Here is a 27,773-nt window from a genome sequence, read left to right as displayed (position 1 = left end):
CGTAATCTGGTGAACCGGGTTCGAGTCTCCGCTCCTCCACATGCAGCTGCTGGGTGACCTTGGGCTAGTCATACTTCTCTGAAGTCTCTCAGCCCCACTCACCTCACAGAGTGTTTGTTGTGGGGGAGGAAGGGAAAGGAGAATGGTAGCCGCTTTGAGACTCCTTAGGGTAGTGATAAAGCGGGATATCAAATCCAAACTCTTCTAACCAGTGTTTTAGCGCAAATGATTAGCACAGCATCAGATGATCACACTTTGCATTGGTATAATTATATATTCCCCGCGCTGCAAACTGAGTACATTGTAATGCCATCATCATTTCTTTAATTTGGTTTTCCTTCTTTGCATTGTAGCCCAAACTGTTTTATTCTGTGAAGGAAGCTTTGCATTTTTCTCTCTGTGCAGTTAGCGTGGGTCACTTTGTGACAGGGGTTTACCTGTGGGTGGAAGTTTAGGACTATGGTTCAGGGAACAAGCATGCATACAATTTATTGGCAGAAACTGATTATTCACAGAAATTTTGGGGCATGGGCATTCAGATTTTGGCTTATATCTTTTGATGCTTTTTTTTTAAATAAAAAAAAATGGAAGCTAAGAGTTCGGGTCCCTAGCTGGCCTTGCTCCACTTTCCAGTCCCACCATCCCCAGCTAGCAGAACCCAGTGGTCTGGGATTATGGGAGTTACAGTCCAACAACAGCTGGGAACCCAATTTGGAGAAATATTGGTAGTGTAATAATAATATAATAACATATAATAATTTGGGACGCGGGTGGCACTGTGGGTTAAACCACAGAGCCTAGGACTTGCCGATCAGAAGGTTGGCAGTTCGAATCCCTGCGATGGGATGAGCTCCCGTTTCTCAGTCCCTGCTCCTGCCAACCTGGCACGTCAAAAGTGCAAGTAGATAAATAGGTACCGCTCCGGCGGGAAGGTAAACGGCATTTCCGTGTGCTGCTCTGGTTCACCAGAAGCGGCTTAGTCATGCTGGCCACATGACCCGGCAGCTGTCTGTGGACAAACGCCGGCTCCCTCGGCCTATAGAGTGAGATGAGCACACAACCCCAGAGTCGGTCATGACTGGACCTAATGGTCAGGGGTACCTTTACCTTTACCTATATAATAATTTATTATTTGTATCCCGCCCATCTGGCTGGGTTTCCCCAGCCACTCTGGGCGGCTTCCAACAAAGATTAAAAATATGTCATGTAGAACTGGCAAACAGGATGGAGCCACTGGGCTGTCCTAAGCCTTGAGTATAAATACCAGGATCTGGTCTATAGAGCGGAAACTCTACTTGTATCTGGTCTATAGAGCAGTAGCTTCTCCTGTTGTTCTCTGGCTTCAGTCTCCAGTTCCTCCTGGACTAGTTTAGGGTACAGATAACCACAGCCACAGCTCAACATTGTAACTGCAGTGGGGAAGGGATGGAGGTTTATAAACTACAGCCTAACTTCTTTATCCTGCATTGCAAATCATTTATACGGGATGGAATTCTATATTGTGCTGTGATGAACAAGAATGCCAGTTTGCCAGACAGAACCATCCCCACTGTAATGATCTCTGGCAGGCAAGCCAACCCCGATAAGAAGTAATGACTCTCTGGCAGTTTTATGTACGTTTATTTACAAAAAAACACATCCAGAGCACGGCTTCTTGCCTGTTTGCATTTATGATAGTTGGTCAGTCTGAATCTTCACCCTCCCGCAACAGAAAGGATGCCAAACTCCCACCTTTCCCCTCTTTCCCTTCCGCTGCCCTCTGATCTTATCCAGTCGCCTAGAATGGGAATCGAGAGGCTGGCCTGCCCCCTCCCCACTTCCACTCTACAAAGACTCAGACCTCTGCTTATCTACTGATTGTCTAGCAACTCTCTGGCTGCCTTCCAACTCTTCCTCTCCTTGAGATCTAACTGAGTTTTCCCTGGGAAGGGGGGTCAAACTATCCTTTCTCGACTCTGTCAGCCATCTCTCGTCTTCAGAGTTGGTCCCTTGTTCACTTAGTTCAGTTTCTGAGTCTAACTCTTCCCCTGTGCTCTGGGGGGCCACGTTCCATTCCTGACACCCACTCATCTCCCTCTGTGCTGGTCTGGGATTCTCCCAATCCTGCAAAGACAATTTCAAGGGGCAAGTGAGAGGAGCAGGGGAAGTCCCATTGCCTGCGTGGAAGACCCTACACTGCACTTCCACTGACAGGGCTCATTAGGTGAATCCTAGTGTTGTTTATTATTATTATTATTTATTACAGAGACTCTGCTAATGTGAACTGGGAGATCGCTAAGGTGTCTCTGACGGATGAGGGTTACTACGAATGTATTGCCAGCAGCAGTGCAGGAACTGGCCGTGCACAGACATTTCTGGACGTGTCAGGTTAGTGACGTTTACTATCTCATTTCCAGAGGGATCCATTTCACTCCCGATTTGTGGAGATTTGATTCTGCAAAACAAACCTGATGACATTTTAATGAATTCCAGGTTGTGTAGCGAATATGCAACCCAACAAAAGATAAAGGACTGCTTGGACGACTGCGTAATTAACTTAACAAAATTCACTACTGTGGGATACAGCCATGGCCACTGTCTTAGACAGCCTTTGAAAAATAGAATTAGGCAAATTATAAGAACACAAGGAAATCCCTGCTGGATCAGGCCAGGAGGCAGAACTGTGGGGGGAGGTCTCCAGCTAATTAATTCCCACCCCCTGATATAAAACTCTGCCAGTTCCTTCAGGATCCTGCTTATATACAGTGGTACCTTGGTTTACGAACTTAATTCGTTCCGGAAGTCCGTTCTTAAACTGAAACCGTTCTTAAACCAAGGTGCGTTTTCCCTAATGAGGCTTCCCGCCGCCGGTGCCCTTCCACTGTTCAGCTTCCATTCATTAGACCAAGGTAAAGTTCGCAAACTGGGACACTACTTCTGGTTTTGCGGAGTTCATAAACCGAATCATTCATAAAGGGAGCTGTTCTTAAACCGAGGTACCACTGTACAGTGGTACCTCGGGTTACAGACGCTTCAGGTTACAGACTCCGCTAACCCAGAAATAGTACCTCGGGTTAAGAACCTTGCTTCAGGATGAGAACAGAAATTGTGCAGCGGTGGTGTGGTGGCAGCAGGAGGCCCCATTAGCTAAAGTGGTGCTTCAGGTTAAGAACAGTTTCAGGTTAAGAACGGACCTCCAGAATGAATTAAGTTCTTAATCCGAGGTACCACTGTATTTACATTTAGCCTCTCTGCTGCAGGAGCACTATCCGTGGTCCTGAAACCCACACCTTAATCTCTCTCCAAGCTGCTGACATTTATTTATTTATTGCCTCCCTTTGCTTGAGCAATCACCTCTCCTAGGTGGTGGGCATCTCTGCAGATCACAACATAAATTGATCGTTATGAAAACTTCACCCCCCCCCCCACAGGAACTTGCAAATGCAATAGCTATTAGCTCTGTTAGCTGAACTTCCCTCCATATGTTCAGAGGCGTGATGCTTCTGAACACCGGTTGTTGAGGACCTAAGGTATACTTATTTTAGATGGCTGTTTCAGATCACATGTGATAATTCCTCCAGAGCAGCTGTTTCTTTGGCCACCTTAACCGGGATCCTTGTCTGGGATGAAGTTGAAATCTTCATGTAAGGAGTGACATCGATGGGTGCCTGTCCTGCCACATGCATTATACTCATTGACAGGAAATAGGTTGAGAAACCATTTCTTGGCTCACTAAAATCTGGTTCTCCTGCTGGACTTCTTTGGTATGGTAACTTTCCTGTTTGAGAACCAGAACCTGCCTGTTTGCTGGAAGGTACAGTAATTGTTTGCAGGAATATCCACTCAGTCAACATTCAGAAGTTTAACCACTTCAGTGAACTATGTATCGATGAAGGCTTGCATATAATTCCAAATACATTAAATGAATATCACTATAAATAAGGATGCTGTCTAGACAGCATCTTAAAAAGCAGAGACATCACCTTGCCAACAAAGTTCCGTATAGTTAAAGCTATGGTTTTCCCAGTAGTGATGTATGGAAGTGAGAGCTGGACCATAAAGAAGACTGATCACTGAAGAATTGATGCTTTTGAATTATGGTGCTGGAGGAGACTCTTGAGAGTCCCATGGACTGCAAGAAGATCAAACCTATCCATTCTTAAGGAAATCAGCCCTGAATGCTCACTGGAACGACAGATCCTGAAGCTGAGACTCCAATACTTAGGCCGCCTCATGGGAAGAAAAGACTCCCTGGAAAAGACCCTGATGTTGGGAAAGATGGAGGACACAAGGAAAAGGGGGTGACAGAGGACGAGATGGTTGGACAGTGTTCTCGAAGCTACCAGCATGAGTTTGACCAAACTGCGGGAGGCAGTGGAAGACAGGAGTGCCTGGCGTGCTCTGGTCCATGGGGTCCCGAAGAGTTGGACATGACTAAACAACTAAACAACAACAACAACAAATAAATAAGGAGGTGTTCTGAAAGCAACCATAGGATTGAGGCTTTCATTATATGATATACGATTTCTCAACTGACAAAGAAAATAAGTTTAACAGTTAAAAAAAAACCACATTGACTCCAAATATAATAGTCAAAGAGGCAAGGTCAGCTCAATATTGTTCAACGGGAGTTTTAACATATGGTTGAAATGTCTATAAATGTCTCGGAAGAATTCAGAGTCAAAGGAACTCTGTTATGCAAAGATAAATGTGGACTTGTAAATCAGTGCTGGCATGAACATTCCTGTGTCCTTACAGGCTCTGTTTAGTTTTAGGAACTGTAAATCTTTCTAAAGGCAATTCATAAGAAAGAATGAATGTGAAATAATAAAGTTTTTACAGATTTCTTTTGTTTTCATAACTAAAACTAGAAACCAAGAGCTAGATATATACCCTTGCCACTCTCCCAGGATAATCTTTCTTCCCAACTTACATTTTATATTTTATTGGACTCTCTGACACAATGGATCAGAAATTATTCTTGCCCTTAATTATATGAAATGGCTGAAATCCGGTCAACCTTCCTCCATGGCAGAAAGAACAAACATTTGAAGCATTTATTCCCCAACCCTTGCAATATTAAAGCTGAAAATGTCCCATGGCTTGTTAACTCATGTACTTTTACTACCTATGGCAGCTTGCTCTGAATGTGAGGAAGATTTGCCTGGAAGTGACCCAGCTGTTGTTCTGTGCTATTCATAAAAATGTAAAGGGTAGTTGAAAATGATTTCCAAATGGTGCTCTAAGGAAGTATAAAACTGTGTCAAGAAAGCTGGCTCTGGTCTCCAAATAATGTATGCCCATTGATAAAGCGCATATTTTGTAAGGGAAATGCTGTTTTATTTGCACAGCATGTTAAGAGTTTTTCTAACATTCCTAATTTGAGGGTTGGGAATGAGAAGAATTAGTTGTTGTCTTCCCCCAACCCTCCTTCCCCCAACATCAGTAGAGGAAAAGGACTAAAAATCTAAAATATGAAACCTTCATCCATCATTAAATCCAGGATGTGGGGCTGTGGAGCTCATATTCTGACATTTTTAAAGATGCATGGCAAGAAACATGTTTTCCCTTTCAAGGGAATAACAAATAAGAGAAACACTTGCAAAAATCCTTTTCTGCACAAGGGCTTGGTTTTTATTCCACGTGGATTACCAACAAAATGAAGATCTGTTCTCAGACAATTATACGCTGGATCCATTTGCCTGGAGCCCTGTTCCATGGCATGCTTAGTCTCCTTTGTAATCCATCCTTAAGAACTGCATCACTAATAATAATAATAATAATAATAATAATAATAATAATAATAATAATAATAATTACCCACCCATCTGGCTGGGTTTCCCCAGCCACATGAACATGTTGGGATGAAACATAATCCTGTTTCCCCCTGAACAAGTAATTACCGTATTTTTCTGTGTATAACACGCCCCCATGTATAAGACACTCCCTATATTGGGGGACTCAAAATTAAGAAAATGGGGGGAGATTGCCCCCGTATATAAGACTCCCCCCTTTTAACATTATTTTAAAATAAAAAAACCCCTAATCTTATACACGGAAAAGTATGCTAATCACTGCTTTGCCTTCTCTTTCCTGGTGTATTGAACTTGTGAAAAAAAAAACACCCTATTCTTGTTTTACTCTCTGCAGAACCTCCACCTATCGTACAGGTTCCTAACAACGTCACCGTCACTCCTGGCAATCGAGCCGTGTTGACATGCTTAACCGTGAGCACAGTGCGCTACAATCTCACTTGGAACAGAAACAACAGAGACCTCAAGCTGCTTGAGCCCTCTAGAGTCCGAATGATGAGCAACCTCTCACTGGAAGTCAAGGCGGTCAAACTCTCGGATGCCGGCGAGTACAGTTGCTTGGCTTCCAACGAAGGTGGCTCCACTGTGGCTTCTGTATTCCTCACAGTGCAAGGTAACAGGAAAATGTTCTCCTCTCCCCCATTTTTGAAATAAAAAAAAGAGGACAACATGCTGCTTCTTTTCCTGATTGTGAAATGCTCTCCCCAGAGAGGCTCACCTGGTGCCATCATGGCATGCCTTTAGACCCCAGGCAAAAACATTCCTCTTTACCCAGGCCTATGGTTGTTAATTAGGACACGGGTGGCGCTGTGGTCTAAACCACTGAGCCTCTTGGACTTGCCGATCAGAAGGTCGGCGGTTCAAATCCCTGTGATGGGGTGAGCTCCCATTGCTCGGTCCCTGCTCCTGCCAACCTAGCAGTTTGAAAGCACGTCAAAGTGCAAGTAGATGAATAGGTACCGCTCCGGCGGGAAGGTAAACGGTGTTTCCATGCGCTGCTCTGGTTCGTCAGAAGTGGCTTAGTCATGCTGGCCACATGACCCGGAAGCTGTACACTGGCTCCCTCGGCCAGTAAAGCGAGATGAGCGCCGCAAACCCAGAGTCGGCCACGACTGGACCTAATGGTCAGGGGTCCCTTTACCTTTACCTTATGGCTATTAAATAATCTGTGGCCTGTGAAAGTGTAGGGATGAACGCTGTTATTAACTATTTTATTACTTGACTGTCTGTCAGTATTTGTATTTTTATTATTATGTTTTTATTCTTGATGTTTTGCAATGTGTTTCTAATGCCCTGAGATCTTTTGATAAAGAGTGGTATATAAATCAAATTAATAATAATAATAATTATTTCCCCACTTTCTTTTGATGTCTTCTTTTCTGCCTCCGCGGCACTGCGGCTTTTTGTGTGATCTGATAAGCTCAGATAGTGTTTTTCTGCATTCCTCCAACTTATATGTGCGATTTAAAAAATCTTACGTATATTCCATCTTTCTACTTTCCCCCCAAGTGCTGATGGCGATATTCAAATGTCAGGGAACTGACATCAGAGTGAGAGGCGGAGGCAGGGCTCCAGAGCGATGCCGGAGAGGGGACCAGCAGGGGGGAAGGAATTCAGCGTAACACCAGTAGAGAAGAGAGGGAGATGGAGGAATTGGAGACAGGTCTCCAAGACCCTTCACCACAGACTAGTGGAGAGAGCGCTGACACGCCCCTGCCTTCCCCTTACTTGCGCAGACGAGTTCCGCGCAGGGAAAGTAGGAGGAGACTTGGCGTCAAACAGCTCTTATGCTGGAAGAGGTTCAAGAAACGCCCACTGACGGATTCTGTGAGTGACTGACCGGTCACGGAGTGTGAGCTGTCAGCCAAGGCATGGTTGGCCAGGCAATATAACTAAAACTGAAGGCAACATAAAAGTATAGACATTCACAGCCTTCTCTTTTAAAAATATAAAGTAGTTGTGATTCCTGTATTGCAGGGGTTTGGACTTGATGACCCTGTAAGTCCTTTCGAACTCTATAATTCTGTGATTCTGTAAAATGGAGGCTCACATTCACTGCCTTCCATTCTCTTGATGTGATTATGTAGGATTCATTGGGGGGGTAGCTTTTAAAAATGTGATGGATCGTAGGACAATCTTTGTAATTCAGTTCTGTCCCCCCCCCCATTTACTGTGCGTGCATTCTGCCCTTGCTCCAAGAGGTTGTCTGCTTTTATCAGTTTTATTTTAACAAAATGAAAAGGCTCAGAAATCAAAATAGGACACAGCTGCCTTTTTCAGTGGGAAGCTTGAAAGGAATTTTAAAAGAATAATATTTGGCTATAAAAAGGGACGAGCTTGACAGCAGAGCCCTTCTTATTAACTGAAAGGGAGTTCGTCAGGGGAGAAGCGAATATTTTGCCAAGACTGCGTACTTTACAGCTTTTTGTTCAATACCTGCATTTTCCTTTCCTCTTATGTTCTCATCCTTTATAGGAACAGGAAATGATCTCAGAGCAGTCCTTACTCATTTAAAAGCTGCTATCCTGAAATACAAACCCACTCCTAAATTAGTGGATCTACAAAGATGTCTGGAGGCCCTGTGGTTGCTAATTATTGTTCACAGCGGGCTTCAATGGTGATCATTAAGTGCCTTTTTGAAGTTTGCCCCTTCCACAGGAAATGCAGGATTGTGGAGGAAGAGGCAAAGACCAAGGGATACTTATAATCCTTCTAGTAAACATTCTCTTCTGGGATCAATTACTTACCTATGTGAAAGAGCAAGGAAAAAACCTAAACAAAATATGTACACACTGTTAAAACAGCTCGTTGTGGGTGTCATTTGGAGAGAGGGATGGAGGGACACCAGCCATCCTCTTATTATTTCAGGCCATACATAATTATGCTTAATGAGAGCTACATCTCTGGCCAGTTGCATATGCTAAGTGTCTAGTGCAGATGTTTTCAACCTTTTTGAGTCCAGGGCTCCCTTGACCAACTACCATATTTTTCGCTCCATAAGGCGCACCGGACCATAAGGCGCACCTAGTTTTTAGAGGGGGAAATCAAGAAAAAAAATATTATCCCCTCTCGCTCTCCAGGCTTCAGCGAAAGCAATGCGAAGCCTCCAGAGCACGGAGGGAGCACTCCCTCTGCGCTTCGGAGGCTTCGCGTTGCTATCGCTGAAGCCAAGGAGCCTGCATTCGCTCCATAGGACGCACACACATTTCCCCTTAATTTTTGGAGGGGAAAAAGTGTGTCCTATAGAGCGAAAAATACGGTACATTCTTTCTGCGGCACCCCTGTGGGGCTCAGGAGCCCAGCTTCTGCCCTGGTTTCTGAGCTGCCACCCTGCCCCAAAGAGAGGTGCCTTCTCACATTGCCCCACAGGGGCCTGGGAAGCACCCCCTGGCCAGCTCCAGAGGCACCATTTGCCTGGGGAGCCTATAGCCAGGGCTGCTGCAACAAACAGCTGTGCAGGCTTTTGGGAGGCAGAGACATGAGAAGATTTCAGAGGAGAGAGGGAAGGAAAGAGGGACAGAGGCCAGGATTGCCTGCGGCACTTGTGACCATCATTCAAGGCACCCCAGGTTGAAAACCACTGGTCTAGTGGGATCTGTAACCAAATGGATTTCTGTGCTGGATAAGCAAAATCATAAAACCCCATTGCTTCATGAAGGGTACATTTTGTCTGGTGATGAAATGAAAAGTGTGCAAGTTACAGGGAACCAGGCAGAGGGCCTTCTCAGTAGTGGCACCCGCCCTGTGGAACGTCCTCCTGTCAGATGTCAAGGAACTACCAGACTTTTAGAAGACATCTGAAGGCAGCCCTGTTTAGGGAAGCTTTTAATGTTTGATGCATTACTGGATTTAAATATTTTGTTGGAAGCCACCCAGAGTGGCTGGGGAAGCCCAGCCAGATGGGTGGGGTATAAATAATAAAATATTACTGTATTATTGATAGGAAATCACAACAAATGATCTTAAATAGCGGGACAAAGAGCAGGAGGGGCACAGCGGCAAGGCTGACACAGTGCAAACACGCTGGTGGAGCCAGTTTGGTGCTGCTGTCACTTTTGCACCATGCTGGCCTTGCTGCCACATCCCTCCTCTCTCTATCCCAGTGCTGACTTCACCTTTAATGGAACTTACAGTGCAATGCTATGTATTCAGAAGCGAGTCCCACTGAGTTCAGTGAGGTAAGCATGCATAGGATTCCAGTCCTTAGTGTGGTTAAGCATTATTAAACTGAACAGAAGTGTAGCATGCAATTTTAGACCTCACTTGAACTCCTGACTGTAAATTCTGCTTTAGCTGTACTGCGCCTGGAATCTTTCTAAATGTATTTGCCTTGCTTCTGTTAACGAATGAAGCTTGAATATTGCAACAAAACACTTAAGATTGAGCTACAGAAAATCCAGTACATATTGATGAAGTATGATCCAAGGTAATATGTGCCAGACAATGTTTTCCTGTTGGAAAATGTACTGTATGTGTTTTTGTAAATACCCTTTTTTCCTAGGAATTGGTTCAACAAGGTTCCATTCCAGGAACAAAGCAGAAATAAATAAGGAGGGAATGTATTGTATCTGCCTAATTCTGCCCTTTTGGATCTCCTTCAAGCAAGCGGTGGAATTTAAAAAAACCACACGAATCAAAATGAAAATTCTGTGTTGATCTTCTTGTAATTCTTGTACTATGTGCAATCCTACTGCAAAATGTATCATGGATTTCAGTTTTAACTATCGGTTTTCAGGGAACAAAATGGATGATAAATAACTTTTACTAATCAAATATCTCAAGGCCTCACAAGATATCAGAACCATTAGTCTGTGCCAAAATTCTGCTCCAAAACAATTTCATTTTTATCAGGGTGGACCTTATGTTCCAAATGGGTACGTTCCATTCTCAAGTAGTACACAGAGTGTGCTTAACCTTCATCCAAATAACATTTTTGGGGGTGTATTTTATCCCCCAACAAGATCTCAAATGTATCGGGGTGGTGGGTTTAGAATAAGATTGATAATATTTGTGTCAGATGATGTGTGTTTGACAATACCCAAGCACCCAGAGCCAGAAAACACTTATTCAGAGGTGGTAGAATTTGTGCAGAAAACATTTGCACCTGCATATTGAGTAAATGCCACAATTTATGTTCCTTTAATAAGCTATTATTCCCCCCCCCCACACAATTACAAACAACAAAAACTATCTTTTAGTCAACTTTGGGCAAATCCTTCCAAATGAGGCCTGCTCAGATGATATCAGAGGCAGGTGGTGCTGTGGTCTAAACCACTAAGCCTCTTGGGCTTGCCAATCAGGAGGTCGGCGGTTCGAATCTGCATGACAGGGTGAGCTCCCATTGCTCTGTCCCAGTTCCTGCCAACCTAGCAGTTCAAAAGCACGCCAGTGAAAGTAGATAAATAGGTACCACTGCGGCAGGAAGGTAAATGGCATTTCCGTGTGCTCTGGTTTCTGTCACGGTGTCCCGTTGCGCCAGAAGCAGTTTAGTCCTGCTGGCCACATTTCCTGGAAAGCTGTCTGTAGACAAACTCTGGCTCCCTCGGCCTGAAAGCGAGATGAGCGCCGCAACCCCATAGTCACCTTTGACTGGACTTAACCGTCCAGGGGTCCTTTACCTTTTCTGAAACCAGGAACTACATGGCACTTATCCTTGTGGGAAGCACTTTGTGTGAGGCAATAGCAATGGCCATTTGAGACTGTTAATTTACCCTTTGAGAACTTTCAAATTACCACATGAGTGCTACTTCATGCAAACAGATCCCCACACCTTTCCTGTTTGTTTTTTGTTTCTGAGGTACTAAAAGCCCAAACGTCTTTTTTAACTATTGCAAGGCAAATTTGCTTCAAGGGGGAAAGCACAGGGCAGCTATAACTTTGGTTCCACTATCTCCCTCTCCAGGATCATCAAAAACAAAATGGAGGCCATTTTTACTCTCTCTTTGTGTTTGTGTATAAACCCCCCAAAATCAAAATATTTCGGGTGAAAGAAAGATTACCCCAGAGGCATGATGGGCATTTGGGAAAAGGTGGCAATGTTGTACGTGGAATGTGAGGCGTTTTCCACCCCTCATGAAGAAAGCAAACTTGCCATGAGAGAAAAACATCCCCATTGACTCTTTGTCCTTGTTGTGTCACTGGCTACTGCTGGGACAGAAAACAAAGCTGGTAATTGCTGCCAGATGTCATCTTGCAGCATGCTTTGTTGACTTACATGGGACAAACCCCTATAATGTGCAAAATGTGTTTCTTAATCCATTATTTCTGGGTACCTCCTTCACTACGTAATAGAATAACAGGGTATTGACAGAAGCGGTGCTTTTCAGGCACGGTGTGTCCTCCCATTTGAGCCAATCTCAGTTTCCTAAGGTCAACAGAAGAGTAGATCTTCTTCAAACCCACAAAGCTTTTAAAGCATCCTCCAGTCTGTTTTGGCAACATTTGAAATGTTTAAAAAATAGCCCCGGCAGCTTTCCACATGGCAAAACAGTTCAAAACAGTTCTGCCATATACATGGAATATATAAACTATCTGGATTTGATTCCAGTCCAACTTGATTAGTCTGTCAGTTATGTCTTTCCTCTCACCATTTGTAGAGCAATTTAAAACTGCTTGGTGCTTTACACGGCATGCAAATCACATTTACTTTAGCTTTTTTTTAAAAAAACAACAACACATTTTGTTAATTTTCACAAATTTCACATAAAATTCTGATACGTAATAATTTTTTCTTTCGTTTTATTGACTTCCCATCCCATTTTCCATGGTGATTTTTTTATTCTACCCCCTTGCTTAACTCTTTTATATAATAACCATAGTAATATAATCTCTAATTCTTTCTGTTGCTCACAGTTCAAATCCTGCTCACGAATCAATCATATTATAAAAAAAATTTAAATAGTCCAAAAAAGACTTCCATTCTTTCCTAAACATTGTTAAATTTGCTTATTTTAGCCATTAGCTTTGCTGATTCAGCATAGCCCATCACTTTGCTTATCAGTTCTTTGCTCTTTTTATAATACACTGATGTTTCCTGCAGCAGGCACATAAAACTAGTCTATTAAAGCACCAGAAGCAAGCCTTTGCATTTATACGCCAATGGTTTTGCAATATCACCATACCAATGTCCTTGTTTAGAAAGAAAGATAACAATCTGCTGAAATGTGAAAAGAAATGGTGGAAAGCTGATACTCTGAGGTCTTTATTGCATGTTCCCAATGGAAAAGCCATTTGTAATTTAGGAAGCAGAATTCTTCCTAAAAACTTGTTTCTTTTGGCATTAGCACCAACTACTTGTGGAGGGGACTCTCAACTGAATCTCAAGTTGCAAGGAATAGCTCAAGAAACAAATCACAATAATCCCATTGTGTTGTGTTTATGTATTTGAGTTTTGAAGATGATGGTTCAGCAGATAATGCCAATGTTGCAGTGCTAGAGGACATGTTTATACGTGTAAAAGCCCAGGCCGAACACCTACAAATCATGTGCACTGTGTGCTCTTTGGCCGATAAGGAGAATTCATTGAGTTAGCTTGAATACTGATCTGACTCAGAGCTACTAATACGATAAAGCTATTCCTGGATTTGTACCACTTCAGAATGTTGATGAGGGGGGAGTCATATTAAAACTCCCTGTCTACAGATGTCCGGTAATAAGATAACGTTTGAAAACACATATTTATGTTTCATTTTATGTAACAGAACCACCTAAGGCTGTTGTCTCGCCCAAGAACCAGTCATTTACTGAAGGATCTGAGGTCTCCATTGGTTGTTCTGCAACTGGCTATCCAAAGCCAACAGTCGTGTGGACACACAACGATATGTTTCTCATGGGCTCCCACAGGTATATGCATATCTTTTTACCCATATCCTTGTCTTCAAAGGGTATGTGTGTGTGTAGGGGGTGATCATGAAACATCCTTGACTGAAAATGTTGTGTTGTGAAATCTGATGAACGAAGGCCCTTGTTTGATCCCGCAGTCACCTTCTGAGGCCCTTATTTGTGTGCCTCCTCCCCGGGAGTTTCAGAGGTTGCCAACATGAGATCGGGCTTTTTCAGTGGCACCCCCACTTACGGAATGCTCTCTCATCTTGCAGCATCTTTAATTTGAAGGGTGTTATTATGGCTTCTTTTACTGTTCAGTTGGGTTGTGTCTTTTTTAACGATTCGTTTATCATGACTACTTCTGTTATGTTGCATTTATGTGTTATTTTCTTGTTGCAAGCCACCTTGAGAGCATGGTTTGAACTGTGGAAAGGCGTATCATACAAATAAAATTATGTAGTTAGTGAGGTGGGATCTGTAAGTCCTGGCTTTTATCTGTATACTGTAGCTGTCTTTTTAGGTTTATTTTTTTGGGCATTCTTAATCATTCTTAAAGTGGCATTGGTTCACTCTGTGAGCAATTAACAAATATAACAAATAAATAAATCCCCCTATTTCAGGTAATGCTGGCTTGCCAAAAAGCACTGAATTACAGGAAGGGTGCTACCTGAATTCCATGAAGGGTTATACCACGGGTAGGCAACCTAAGGCCCATGGGCCACAAGCATCCCACGGGGGTCGTTTAACTGGCCCACAAGCCGCCCCCGAATCGAGCCGCCCACTCAGTGAGTCTCAACGCACTGCGCTAAAGCAGCGCATTATGGGGACTCACTTCCGCTGTGCCGGAAATTGCGTCTGCGCAGACACCGAAAATCGCCTCTGTTCAGAAGTGGGTGTGCGCATTCAGGTGCGCACGTGATCCAGCCCACAGAGTGATCTTTGCTGGAGTGAACTGGCCCAGGCGAGGTAAATCTTGCCGACCGGTGGGTTATACTGATCACCTCTCTCTCCTTGCGTACTAGTGTTCCACTGGCACAAATAGAGAGTACTATGGGGATTTTCTGGGAGGGACGCGGGTGGTGCTGTGGGTTAAACCACAGAGCCTAGGACTTGCCGATCAGAAGGTTGGCGGTTCGAATCCCCATGACGGGGTGAGCTCCCGTTGCTCAGTCCCTGCTCCTGCCAACCTAGCAGTTCGAAAGCACGTCAAAGTGCAAGTAGATAAATAGGTACTGCTCCGGCGGGAAGGTAAACTGCCTTTCCGTGCGCTGCTCTGGTTCGCCAGAAGCGGCTTAGTCATGCTGGCCACATGACCCGGAAGCTGTACGCTGGCTCCCTCGGCCAATAAAGCGAGATGAGCGCTGCAACCCCAGAGTCGGTCACAACTGGACCTAATGATCAGGGGTCCCTTTACCTTTATGGGGATTTTCCAAAGACAGATAAGCAGTTTAAATTATCCCCATGTTAATAGAAGTGTTGTTTTTCTTTTTTGTCTGTGTACAGTAGGCTACCAGGTGATAGAGTGCTGTTGAAATAGGTCCTGTTCTGGCGTTTTCTGAGGCCTGGGCAAAAAGGATACAAGCGACAGATTCAGAGGCTCCTTGTGGAGTCAATGTCTTCTTTTGTTAGCTGTGAAATAATGCTGATGGTAGTTAACTAAATAGCAAATACGCTTAGCTTCCCCTCCAGAATGTTTTTATATTTTCTGAAGTGGCCTATTAGAAAAGTAATCATATTTAGAACGAGAATGTGGGGGACACATGTTCTTTACCCATAGAACATCTGTGGAAGTCCCCTCTTGCCATGATGCCCCTATGTTTTAACTTTCGTAATATCACAGTTGTCATAGTCACTTCCAGTTTCTATGGATGCTTTTTTCCTCCCGCAGGTATAGGTTAAATCCTGAAGGCACCTTAACTATAAAAAAGGCAATCCAGAAAGATGCAGGACTGTATGGCTGTTTGGCTAGTAATGCTGCTGGAACGGCCAAAGAGACGTCTATCCTCACTTACATTGGCAAGTATCATAAGAAACAAAATGTAGTTGGCTGCTTTCTGCGGGAATGTTGAGGGTGGCAGGAGAGGATATATTGTTTATTAATATCCTTCCTAACTTGCGCTGGCAAGTTTCTTCACTTAGCAGAGTACATTCCCCTTCTTACGCAGCAGAAAGCCGGTCGCAAACTCGTGCGAGTTTCTTAAGACAATAAGCAATTAATCTAGCATGTCCAGATTGAGATATATTCTAATACAGTGGTACCTCGGGTTAAGTACTTAATTCGTTCCGGAGGTCCGTTCTCAGCCTGAAACTGTTCTTAATCTGAAGCACCACTTTAGCTAATGGGGCCTCCTGCTGCTGCCACTGCCGGAGCCCGATTTCTGTTCTTATCCTGAAGCAAAGTTCTTAACCTGAAGCATTATTTCTGGGTTAGTGGAGTGTGTAACCTGAAGCGTATGTAACCTGAGGTACCACTGTATTCCTGATAAGACCCCTTTTGAATCCCTCCTAAAAGAAGAAAGACTCCACAGTCTTATTCGTAAGTAACAAAAAGTAGTTTTATGTATGATCAGGCAGAACACAGTGTGATGCCTGAACTTTAGACTTAAAGTTACAAACATGTACAAACAGGTTTACCCTGTTTGGGAGATGACCTGGGGAACTGCTATGGCAGCCAGCGGTACAGTCCAGGTGATGCAGGAAGCAGGCAGGACGAACAGAAAGGTCGAAGGGGTGGGGGGGGGGGGAGAGAGAGAGAGAGAGAGAGAGAGAGAGAGAAACAACGTGACTTGGCCTTTTACCAGGTCTGGAAAGGTCACGCCCACCCACTAGTCACATGCAAGGAAGGATGCTCCAGGCCAGGAGGAAGAGGAAGTTCCGACTGGCTGGACCAAACATTCCCTTGCATGTCCACTCTAGCAAAACAAGGAATGTTGCACTTGACTGCTCTCGGTGGGTTCCATCCCACACTTTCTTTTATAGTTGCTAATCACAATTAATTAGAAAGTTGAAAGTGTGAATGTTGAAGATAGGTTTGTGAATAATTGAACATAAAAATAAGCCTATATTGAGTCAGATTACCAGTCTCCTATTGTTCATTTATATATTATATTATGATTATAATTACCACTCTCCTATTGTTCATTTTAAGAGACGCGGGTGGCGCTGTGGGTTAAACCACAGAGCCTAGGACTTGCCGATCAGAAGGTCGGCGGTTCGAATCCCCGTGACGGGGTGAGCTCCCATTGCTCGGTCCCTGCTCCTGCCAACCTAGCAGTTCGAAAGCACGTCAAAATGCAAGTAGATAAATAGGTACCACTCCAACAGGAACTTAAACGGCGTTTCCGTGCGCTGCTCTGGTTCACCAGAAGCGGCTTAGTCATGCTGGCCACATGACCCAGAAGCTGTACGCCGGCTCCCTTGGCCAATAAAGCGAGATGAGCACCGCAACCCCAGAGTTGGACACGACTGAACCTAATTGTTCATTTTGAGTGCCAATGTCTCTTCAAGACTGAGGTCTTTCCCAGTTTGGTTACCTAAGAACTCTTTTAAACAACAGCTAGAGATGCCATGGGTCAGAACTGCAACCTCCTATGTTGTTTACTGAGCCATAGCTCCTGGCCATTCATTCCTTTGTGAACACACGCATATAAGAATCCATTAAACATTTTGGATTCAGGTTAGATTCTACTGCCAAATAAGTGGAATGTGTGGACAAGAAAGAAAAAGAAAAAAGGCAACTTCATCCAGTGTATAATTATTATGAAATAGTTTAGTATCATATTTGAGACAGTGCACCCTCCCTCAGTTTGATATATTGTCTAGACATTAGAACGACTACGTTTTTGGAATAGTATTGCTAAGAGTCAGGATATACCTTGCCCAGTTTGCCAAAGAAGTTGACAAATAGTTTCATATTTTAGTGTCTCTCGTCTTCTTCCCTTGCAGAAGTTCCTAAATTGACGGTAGTCCAAAGTGAACTGCTAATTGCTCTTGGAGACACCACTGTAATGGAATGCAAAAGTACAGGAGTCCCACCTCCACGGGTTAAATGGTTTAAAGGTACTTCTCCCAAACTGATATTGTTTGGCTTAGCTTCTTTTAAAATAAGTATATCTGAAGGAGCGTCTCCACCCCCATTGTTCAGCTCGGACACTGAGGTCCGTCTGCAAGGGCCTTCTGGCAGTTCCCTCACTGCAAGAAGTGAGGTTACAAGGAACCAGGCAGAGGGTAGTGGCGCCCACCCTGTGGAATGCCCTCCTATCAGATGTCAAGGAAATAAACAACTATCTGACTTTTAGAAGACATCTGAAGGCAGCCCTGTTTAGGGAAGCTTTTAATGTTTGATGCTTCATCGAGTTTTTAATATTCTGTTGGGAGCCGCCCAGAGTGGCTGGGGAGACCCAGAGTGGCTGGAGAAACCCAGCCAGATGGGTGGGGTATAAATAATGAATAATAAATTCTTCTTCTTCTTCTTCTTCTTCTTCTTCTTCTTCTTCTTCTTCTTCTTCCTCGTCCTCGTCCTCGTCCTCTTCTTCCTCCTCCTCCTCTTGAGTTAGGGGTATTTCTGTACTTTCGCCAACCTTCTGATATTCCTATATCCAGTTTTGTTATCTGATTGTGCAACTAATTTTCCCCATGAGGTAAAACTGTAGCACTTAAGGACAGCTTGAAATGGATATCACAGACTTGCTAACATGGAGGATAGGCCATCTTACTGTGAATGAAGTGTGTCATGAATCGAGGGCGAGAAGCGAATCTAATGAAATTACCACTCCAGCTGCTTATGGGGACGGACCCAAATTCGAAAGTTGTAAATGTAGTAAACGTTAGAGAACTACAGTTGCATCAGATAGTACTTCAGTGGTACACAACTCCTAGTTCTGTTCTGTGTTCTCTCCATTATATTCATCTGGATGCTTGTAGTGAAGCATTTGCTGTTTCATAGAATAGAATCATAGAATCATAGAGTTGGAAGAGACCACAAGGGCCATCGAGTCCAACCCCCTGCCAAGCAGGAAACACCATCAGAGCACTCCTGACATATGGTTGTCAAGCCTCTGCTTAAAGACCTCCAAAGAAGGAGACTCCACCACACTCCTTGGCAGCAAATTCCACTGTCGAACAGCTCTTACTGTCAGGAAGTTCTTCCTAATGTTTCAAAAAGAAATGAAAAAGCTATTTTGACTTATTGAAAGTCTATGTTTTTAACTTCCTGCTCTTGTTCCTTTTTGCCTGGATCTAGGCGATTTAGAGTTGAGGGCATCCGACTTTCTTATTATTGACTTCCACCAGGGAGTCCTGAAGATTCAGGAAACGCAAGACTTGGATGCTGGTGACTATATGTGTGTCGCAACCAATATTGCAGGAAGTGCATCTGGCAAGATAACCCTGGATGTTGGCTGTAAGCATAATGGCTTCAGAATAGACACATGCAAACTGTGCAAGATGATCTAAAATAAACTCATGCATATTGTTGATTAGTATCATTCACATTGTTTGGGGCCCAATGAGATATGTGTGCGAGTGGAATGGGGTTTTCCAATCTTGGGTGGGTGGTGGCTTCTAGTTTCTAAGTTTATTAATATGACATACTATCATTTATACCACGAGTGTGGGACATTTTTGGCTCCACAGGACAGATCCTAATCAGGACCAGCTTTATGGTCCAAATTTGACAGGTGGTTGGAGCACTTCAGCTGCCAGTCGCCTGTCATCGCAATCACATCAGGTGCAATTTCATGCAGTACTTCAAGCATGCAAAAAGTACCGTATTTTTCGCTCTATAGGACGCAGTTTCCCCCCTCCAAAAATGAAGGGGAAATGTGTGTGCGTCCTGTGGAATGAATGCAGGCTCCTTGGCTTCAGCGATAGCAACATAAACTTCCGAAGCGCAGAGGGAGAGCTCCCCCCGCGCTCTGGAGGCTTTGTGTTGCTTTCGCTGAAGCCGCCTGAAGCCCCTGAACTCCCGCTGCATTCCAGGGGATTCAGGCAGCTATCCGCAAGCCTTCAGACTGCAGCAGGAGTTCCCGCTGCGCTCCGAAGGCTTGTGGATAGCCGCCTGAAGCCTGGAGAGCGAGAGGGGTCGGTGCACACCGATCCCTCTTGCTCTCCAGGCTTCGCTTCGCTGGAGAGGCGCTGCACAGTTTTCCCTCTCTGCATAGCGCCCCTTCAGTGAAGCAGGAGGAGAAATGGAAGGGGTTCCCTTTCTCGGGGTGCTGAGCAGAGAGGGGGAGAAATTTTTCCCCCCTGTTCTCCCCCTCCTATGGTCCGGTGTGTCCTATAGAGCGAAAAATACGGTGCTTTAGTTAAAATGCTTGTCCTCTCTGCTGCTCTGTTGACCCTGCTAATCTATAGGGGGATTTGACCCGAGAGCTAGTCAGGACTACCCAACAAGTTCATGACCAAGCATGGTTTTGAATCAGGGTCTTTCCTGTCCAGTAATGTCTCATTCATAGGATCCCACTGAATGGCCCAGCTGTCGCACGTTACGAGATATCAAAGTGGAGTGCTTGGGTCACTCAGCTGTCCTTTCAAAATAAATACCGAAGCTATACAACCGTTACTGATTTTCTGATGTTTATTTCCCTGTATATCCCCTTTCACAGCTCCCCCAGTTTTCACACAAGAGCCCAGTGATGAATCTGTGGATATTGGCTCAAATGTGACATTGGCTTGCTATGTTCATGGGTACCCGGAACCAAAGGTGAAGTGGCAACGACTGGACGGCGCCCCGCTTTTCTCAAGGCATCTTGCAGTTAGTTCCATCAGTCAACTCAGAACAGGCGGACTTTCTTTTAACAGTAGGTAGACATATACCTGTATATACATATACCTGTGTGTGTAAAAGACAAAGAAAAAAGTAGTGCATAATACGTAAATCATTATTTAAGGTAGAGTGCTTCCACATGGCACGTCCACACAGCAGTTTATGGTGGGCTTGGTCACAGTGTCAGGGCGATATTGACCTTATCAAGAATGCCATCTCATATTATTTATCCATGTACAGTGGTACCTCAGGTTAAGTACTTAATTCGTTCCAAAGGTCCGTTCTTAACCTGAAACTGTTCTTAACCTGAAGCACCACTTTAGCTAATGGGGCCTCCCGTTGCTGCCGCACCGCGCCGCCACGCGATTTCTGTTCTCATCCTGAAGCAAAGTTCTTAACCTGAGGTACTATTTCTGGGTTCGCGGAGTCTGTAACCTGAAGCGTCTGTAACCTGAAGCGTGTATCCCGAGGTACCACTGTAATCTGGATTCACAATTTCCGTGGGAAATCCAATAAGTAACACAATAAAACTCAGAAACATTGCATCTGGATTAAATTCAGAAATGAATATGGGTTAGCGTATTCACCATGAAGTTGTTACAGCAAGTGCCACATTATTATTATTTTTTAAAAGGTGCAGGTACTGAATACCCTTGCGTACCTGTAGAAAGAAATACTGCCCAAGCAGTGTCCAGTGGCCTTCGCTGTTTCGTGGCAACCTACACCTCTCACTTTATGGCGTGTGGGATTTAACTACCGTATTTTTCCGTGTATAAGACAACCCCTATTTTGGGGGACTCGAAATTAAGGAAATGGGGGGAGATTGCCCAGAGTTGTTAAGCTTTTTTGGGGGGGGAAGGGTTGCCCACAGTTGTTGAGTTTTATTAGTGGGGGGGAATTGTCAACAATCGCTCACATGCCTGACCGCCACTGCTAATCGCACGCGTCACCAAAGTCATCGACCATCTGCCCACTTGCCACAAGCAGCCGCCAATCACAAGCCCGATAGATGCAGTACCAGCCAATAGCCAGCAGGCCTTGCCGCAGCCACCAATCACCCGCCCAATTGCCACTCACAATCTCCTGCTCGCGGCTGCACCCAATCGCCCGTCCCCCCTCTGCACTATCCATGTATAAGACGAACCCCAATTTTTAACATTTACTCATAATAAAAAAACCCTCATCTTATACACGGAAAAATAAGGTAGTCGCTGTTTGAAGGGGCTGAGTAGAATTTGGGTGGGTGGATGGAATCCCCTCGTTTCCCCACTGGGACTAATTAGGTTGGCACTTGGGGGAATGGCTGTCAGGGACTGGACTGAAGAGGAATTGTGGAGACTGTCCCCCCTCCTCCAGAGCCACTGTGGTGTAGTGGTTAAGAGCGGTGGACTCGTAATCTGGTGAACCGGGTTCGCTTCCCCACTCTTCCACCTGCAGCTGCTGGGTGACCTTGGGCTAGTCACACTTCTCTGAAGTCTCTCAGCCCCACTCACCTCACAGAGTGTTTGTTGTGGGGGAGGAAGGGAAAGGAGAATGTTAGCCGCTTGGAGACTCCTTCGGGTAGTGATAAAGAGGGATATCAAATCCAAACTACTACTACTCTTCTTCTTCTTCTTCTTCTTCTTCTTCTACTTCACTTCCCGGAGAAGAGGGAAACTATAGATTTAGAACAGTGGTTTGCAGAATGTCATAGTTCAGAGCCGCAGAGGACAGAAGCTGGGAAATATTGGGAGGGGAGCAGGAGGAAGAATAAGAAGCACCAGGGGAGAGACACCTGACAGATTCACTCTCTTTGGAAAGCTTACCAGATCCCCCTCCTGGACCAGGCATGCATTGAGAGTAGTAAAACAGAAAGCTCAGAGGCAGAAAGCACAGATCAACTGACACAAGGCTGTTGTAGAACAGGAGGGACTGAGGGGGTGGGACTTTTCTTGAAGCAACGCCATTATCTAAGAGAGACCGCATTCCTTTGTCTCTCTCTGTGAATATTGAATAAACTACTTGGTAAGAACTCTTCTTGTTTATCTGCTTCTTGGCATCCCACTGTGGGAGGGATAGGGTTCCATGACAGTGGCTGGGATTCATTGCTTGTGGAGCATTGAGTCTGGGCAGGTGAGGAAGTGAGGGAGAAAAAAACTATAGACATAATGAGGCATTATTGGGTTAAGGGCACCCTTCAGTGCTTTATGTGTTTTTTTGGGGGGGGACTTGGGGGTGTCACAATGCATGTGATGGGTTTATACCCAAGGCTCATCTAAAAAGGAGGGAGTCATTTCCTCTCACCTCTTTTCTGGAGACACACTGCCCAGGTGACTGAAGGGATAGTTCCCAAACCAGAGTTAGAAAAAAAATCCTCAGTTGTCTGTACTCTTGAATTTGGTTGCTTTGGTTCAGGGGTAGACAACCTAAGGCCCAGGGGCCAGATCTGGCCCAATCGCCTTCTAAATCCGGCCCGCGAACGGTCTGGGAATCAGTGTGTTTTTACATGAGTAGAACGTGTCCTTTTATTTAAAATGCATTTCTGGGTTATTTGTGGGGCCTGCCTGGTGTTTTTACAGGAGTAGAATGTGTGCTTTTCTTTAAAATGCATCTCTGGGTGATTTGTGGGGCCTGCCTGATGTTTTGACATGAGTAGAGTGTGTGCTTTTATTTAAAATGCATATCTGGGTTATTTGTGGGGCATAGGAATTCGTTCATCTCCCCCCCCCCCAATAGTCTGGCCCACCACATGGTCTGAGGGACGGTGGGCTGGCCCCCGGCTGAAAAAGGTTGCTGACTCCTGTTTGGTTAATTTAGAGTCCCACCATCCTGTTACATTTTTAATAAATATAACCTTTATCCCAAAGCTTGGTCTCCTAAGTCTATGTTGTGGATGATACTTATGTGGATGATACAATACTTATGATACATTTGCACTTACTTACGTTTGTATATGAACACATTGGGTTTTTCCTGGAAAGTTAAGTGCTAATTCTGTTTTTTGTTTTTTAAAACCTTTCATGTAATTCTAGATTTGTGGGTCAATGATGAGGGGACCTACATCTGTGAAGCTGAAAACCAGTTCGGGAAGATTGTCTCACGGCCAGCTACACTTACTGTCACCGGACTTGGTAATTAACTGAAAATAGGGGATTTGTTATGGTTGGTTTACCTGACTTCAGTCCAACTCTCTTACTGTATCCAAAACAGAATAATATTTTTCTCCTGGGCCTTCTACATATAGGCTAGGTTTGCATGCAGTGCTAAGCTTTGGGTAACATAAGCCGTGGTTTAAATACCGGTCACCAATCAGAGCTTGCAAGTGTGGTTTGTTTGTAGGTAACAAGCCAGACAATCAAATAAACAATGGTTTAATAAACCGTGGCTTAACATTACATCCAAACCAGGCCAATGTGGGTTGATTGATGGCTCTGAAACAGCACACATGCTAGAATCCACATTTGTGTTAAATCCATATCAGATTTTACTTCTTAGTGATGAGTTGTTGGGAAAGCAGAGCAAAAATAGTGTCCTATCTAGATTTCTCTCCTGTCATCTCTCTAATGTTGAGGCACTTAACCAGAAAATTCCTGCAAGTTTTTTTTTTTTAAAAAAAACCACACACAAACACACTTAGATTCAAGTATAGCTTAAATAAAATATCAAGATTAAACAAATACTATATCAAAAAGGTTAGTCCAATTCATAAATTGAATAACGTAGTGCTAAGTAATTACTCAGTGTGTTTGCAGAAAAGGTTGGTTCAGATGTAGTTGAGAAATCGTTTTCATTCATAATAAATACACACACACACACACAGCGGTACCTTGGTTCCCAAACTTAATACGTTCCAGAAGTCCGTTCCAAAACCAAAGCGTTCCAAAACCAAAGCGCATTTTCCCATAGAGAGTAATGCAGAACGGATTAATCGATTCCAGACTATTAAAAACAACCCCTAAAACAGCAAATTAACATGAATTTTACTATCTAACAAAACCATTGATCCATAAAATGAAAGCAATAATCAATGTACTGTACTATAAAATAAATAAGACAGTATTGTAGATAATTAAAATTATATTTTTTTCTTACCTGCACTGATGATAGTCATTGTTTGGGTGGGGGGCTTTTATCCATTTCCACAGTCAGATAGTCAATCGATCAATCAATCAATCAATCAATCAATCAATCAGTAGCTGAACTGAGTTCCAGACACAAAAACAAGTCACAAAAACGAAGTCACAAGTCAGAGTCCCATAAAACGAAGAGCAAACCACAGTCACAAAAATGAAAAAGCCGCACAAACAAAAACACAAAAATAGCAAAAACAAAAGCACCAAATATCACCTCAGAACACTGCAATTGGAAACAGAAGGTTTCAATTACGATGAGGGGGGCGGGACATGCAAATTAGCAGCACAACAGTACAAACAGAAGGCGGGAAGCTTTAATTACAATGGGGGGGGTGTGCAAATTAGCAGCGCAACAGTAAAAATGGAAGCTCAGGAGCACGTTCGGCTGCTGAAGCAAAGTTCGCAAACCAGAGCACTGACTTATGGGTTTGCAGCGTTCAATTTCCAAGTTGTTCAGGAACTGAACTGTTTAAAAACGTGTGTGTGTGTAGTATTTATGCCCTGCCTACTAACTGAGGATCGTGAGGCGTCTTACAATATGGAATGAAAATGGAAGATACCACAACACATTACTGCCAACCTTATCTTGGAATTTGTTATTACAATATATTACGAACATAATAATAAAAGTTTCAAGTTGCTTGTGATCCAGAATAGTTCTTCTTAAAATTAACTAATTTTGAGATAAGTGCTATAGACCAGGATTCTTCTTAAAACACTGTTGGGATTCCTGCCCCGTCTGTGGCAGAGCATTCTTCTTGCATTTTCATGTGAATGTGCACAATTATTGTTTCTGTTTTAAATCTTTGGTACAGTTGCACCTCTAATTGGAATGAGCCCAGCGGCAGCTAATGTTATCGAAGGCCAGCAGCTTACTCTGTCATGTGTGCTGTTGGCAGGCAACCCTATCCCAGAGCGAAAGTGGATTAAAAATAATATGGCGGTAAGAGCTTCTTTTATTACCAGTCTTTTGCTTACTGGGGCAGAGGGACTATCTCAAAAGGCATAAAATTATAGCAGATTGCGAAATACGGCAACTTCACTTCTGCAGCCAGCTAGGAAAGTCGCTGGAAGAGTTCAGATAATTTGCATTGTTAAGTTGTGGGTTGACATAGCAGACGACACAGCGATTTCTCCAAAGCAGCTCTTTATTTTGTAAGCTGGAATAGAACTGACTAGCAAGCAGCTCAGCCGGCCTGCCTTTATAGGCAGCCGGCTGTCAACATTGTAGCAACAACACCCAGAGTTTCCCGCCTAAAATAACTGACGTGGACCTGAGTGAAAACTATCTACAGACCTGAGTGAAAACTATCTACAGTATCCCCCTGCTGGCCCAGGGTGAAACTTCACTACATAACATGCATCATGGTTTAACAGATGGTTAACAGCTTTGAAACAAACCAGGATATTAGGCCAAAGTCGTTCCAAGATCCATTTAACCATTCTTTCCCAGTTCAGAGGAAATGGAAAACTATAGTTCATGGAAGACTTCCTGGCTCACACAAAGGGAAAAGTGAAGGAACCTGCATGAACAACCAAAAAGCCTCTTCATGTTGTTACATGCCACCCCAGTCTGTGAGCGGTGCGAGATTGCAGGGGTTCCAGGTGTTTGTGTTTCCTTTTGGGAATGAGTCACAGCGGAGACTGTGATGTCCCTATTATATATGGTTTATTTACACATATATACAACATTGCATGTGCAATACGGGTGGCGCTGTGGTCTAAACCACTGAGTCTCTTGGGCGTGCAGATCAGAAGGTCGGCAGTTCAAATCCTTCTGACGGAGTGAGCTCCCGTTGCTCTGTCCCAGCTCCTGCCAACCTAGCAGTTCAAAAGCATACCAGTGCAAGTAGATAAATAGGTACCGCTGCAGCGGGAAGGTAAACGGCGTTTCTGTGCGCTCTAGTTTCTGTCACTGTGTCCCATTGCGCCAGAAGCAGTTTAGTGATTATGGCCACATGACCCGGAAAGCTGTCTGTGGACAAACGCCAGTTCCTTCAGCCTGAAAGCGAGATGAGGGCTGCAACCTCATATTCGCCTTAACCATCCAGGGGTCCTTTACCTTTTACCTTTTTTGTGTTTCCTTTTGGGAATGAGTCACAGTGGAGACTGTGGTGTCCTTATTCTGCATGGGTTACTTACACTTATATACAACCTGAGCCTTCCGTGGAGGGGCTCACAGCATCAACACCCCAAGTGGGTCTTGTTTCTCCCATAGCCACAGCTTTGGATTCAAGCAGAAATAAAACATAGCTCTCAAACACTGCTCTGATTCTCTCTCCAGGTTGCTGCTTTACCCCTAGGTCACATCCCTGCCACTTCCAACTAAAAACTCTGGCTTTTATCCTTCTTACTATCTGTGATTTTGCCATCTCCTACATAGCCCCTTCTTCTTTTTTCATTTTCTTTTTTTGTCCTTACACTTCACCAAGATTTTAACACTTGCTGGATCCAGGGACTAGAGGAGTCTGGCACACAGCTTAACACCCAAAACTCTTTAACACTGTCACTGAAATATTATCATCCGAATGTAATTGCTATCACACAGCCCAACCCGCCCACACAGGGCTCTTTGCAAGGATGCAATGGGATGCCTCCAGAATTGCCGCCTTGAGCAACTAGAGCAGATGGTGGCCAAGGGGGAAGATAGGATTCAATTGTGATTTTCAGATGTAAAGGGGAAAAAACATTTGTGGGAGGTGAGGCTCAGTTGGTACCTGTCTCCATTGTTCAGCCATCCCAGGCAGAAGTTGTTATAAGAATTTTAAGGTCTCAAATATAGAATAAATATTCATAAATGCACACATATCTAAATATATGAACCATGTGTCTGAAATAGTATGAGAGAGCAATCCTGAAGCCATTTTGACTCTCCCAGTGACCTCAAATATTCCTCTGCAGTAAGGGAGGGAAATGGGGAAAGCCTTCCCATTGTCTTTTTGCTTGCAAATCCTGTCTTCAGGGCGTATTTGTGTATGAATAGGGTGAGCCTGTGACCTGGATTCAGCAACTAAACTATTAACCATCACCAAAGAATGGCCAGGCTGGCCAGGTAAAGCAACCAGTGACCATTATCAGGTATTCTAGCAGGCAGGATTTCTGCTGTAGACCGCCTCCTTCTGTGATGTATGTATGATGTTTTGGGGGGTGGTCTTGGGCTACAGGGTGGGCAATTTCAAGAATCTATAAGGACTTGTGCACCATTGTTCAGGGTTTCCCTCCCTCCTGTGTGTATTGAGTGGGGACCCTGTTGCAACAGTTCTTGAATAAAGATCAGGC

The 27,773-nt window shown here is 44.1% G+C and overlaps 1 protein-coding gene across 1 annotated transcript in view; it reads left to right on the top strand.

The window, feature by feature from the left end:
* The window catches only part of HMCN1 (hemicentin 1), a 314,679-nt gene that overhangs the window by 95,271 nt on the left and 191,635 nt on the right, over positions 1-27,773 (top strand). The window contains exons 10-18 of the mRNA XM_081866236.1: positions 2,246-2,367; positions 6,130-6,405; positions 13,493-13,634; positions 15,505-15,632; positions 17,562-17,675; positions 18,859-19,017; positions 20,222-20,416; positions 23,394-23,492; positions 25,310-25,437. Coding sequence (XP_081722362.1) covers positions 2,246-2,367; positions 6,130-6,405; positions 13,493-13,634; positions 15,505-15,632; positions 17,562-17,675; positions 18,859-19,017; positions 20,222-20,416; positions 23,394-23,492; positions 25,310-25,437 — 1,363 coding nt within the window. The remainder of the gene's footprint in view (positions 1-2,245; positions 2,368-6,129; positions 6,406-13,492; positions 13,635-15,504; positions 15,633-17,561; positions 17,676-18,858; positions 19,018-20,221; positions 20,417-23,393; positions 23,493-25,309; positions 25,438-27,773) is intronic.

The sequence above is a fragment of the Podarcis erhardii genome (assembly GCF_964252035.2).
Source record: "Podarcis erhardii genome assembly, chromosome: 6".
NCBI lineage: Eukaryota > Metazoa > Chordata > Lepidosauria > Squamata > Lacertidae > Podarcis > Podarcis erhardii.
The sequence above is the reverse complement of the archived record's forward strand: the minus strand, read 5'-3'. Positions and strand labels throughout refer to the sequence as shown.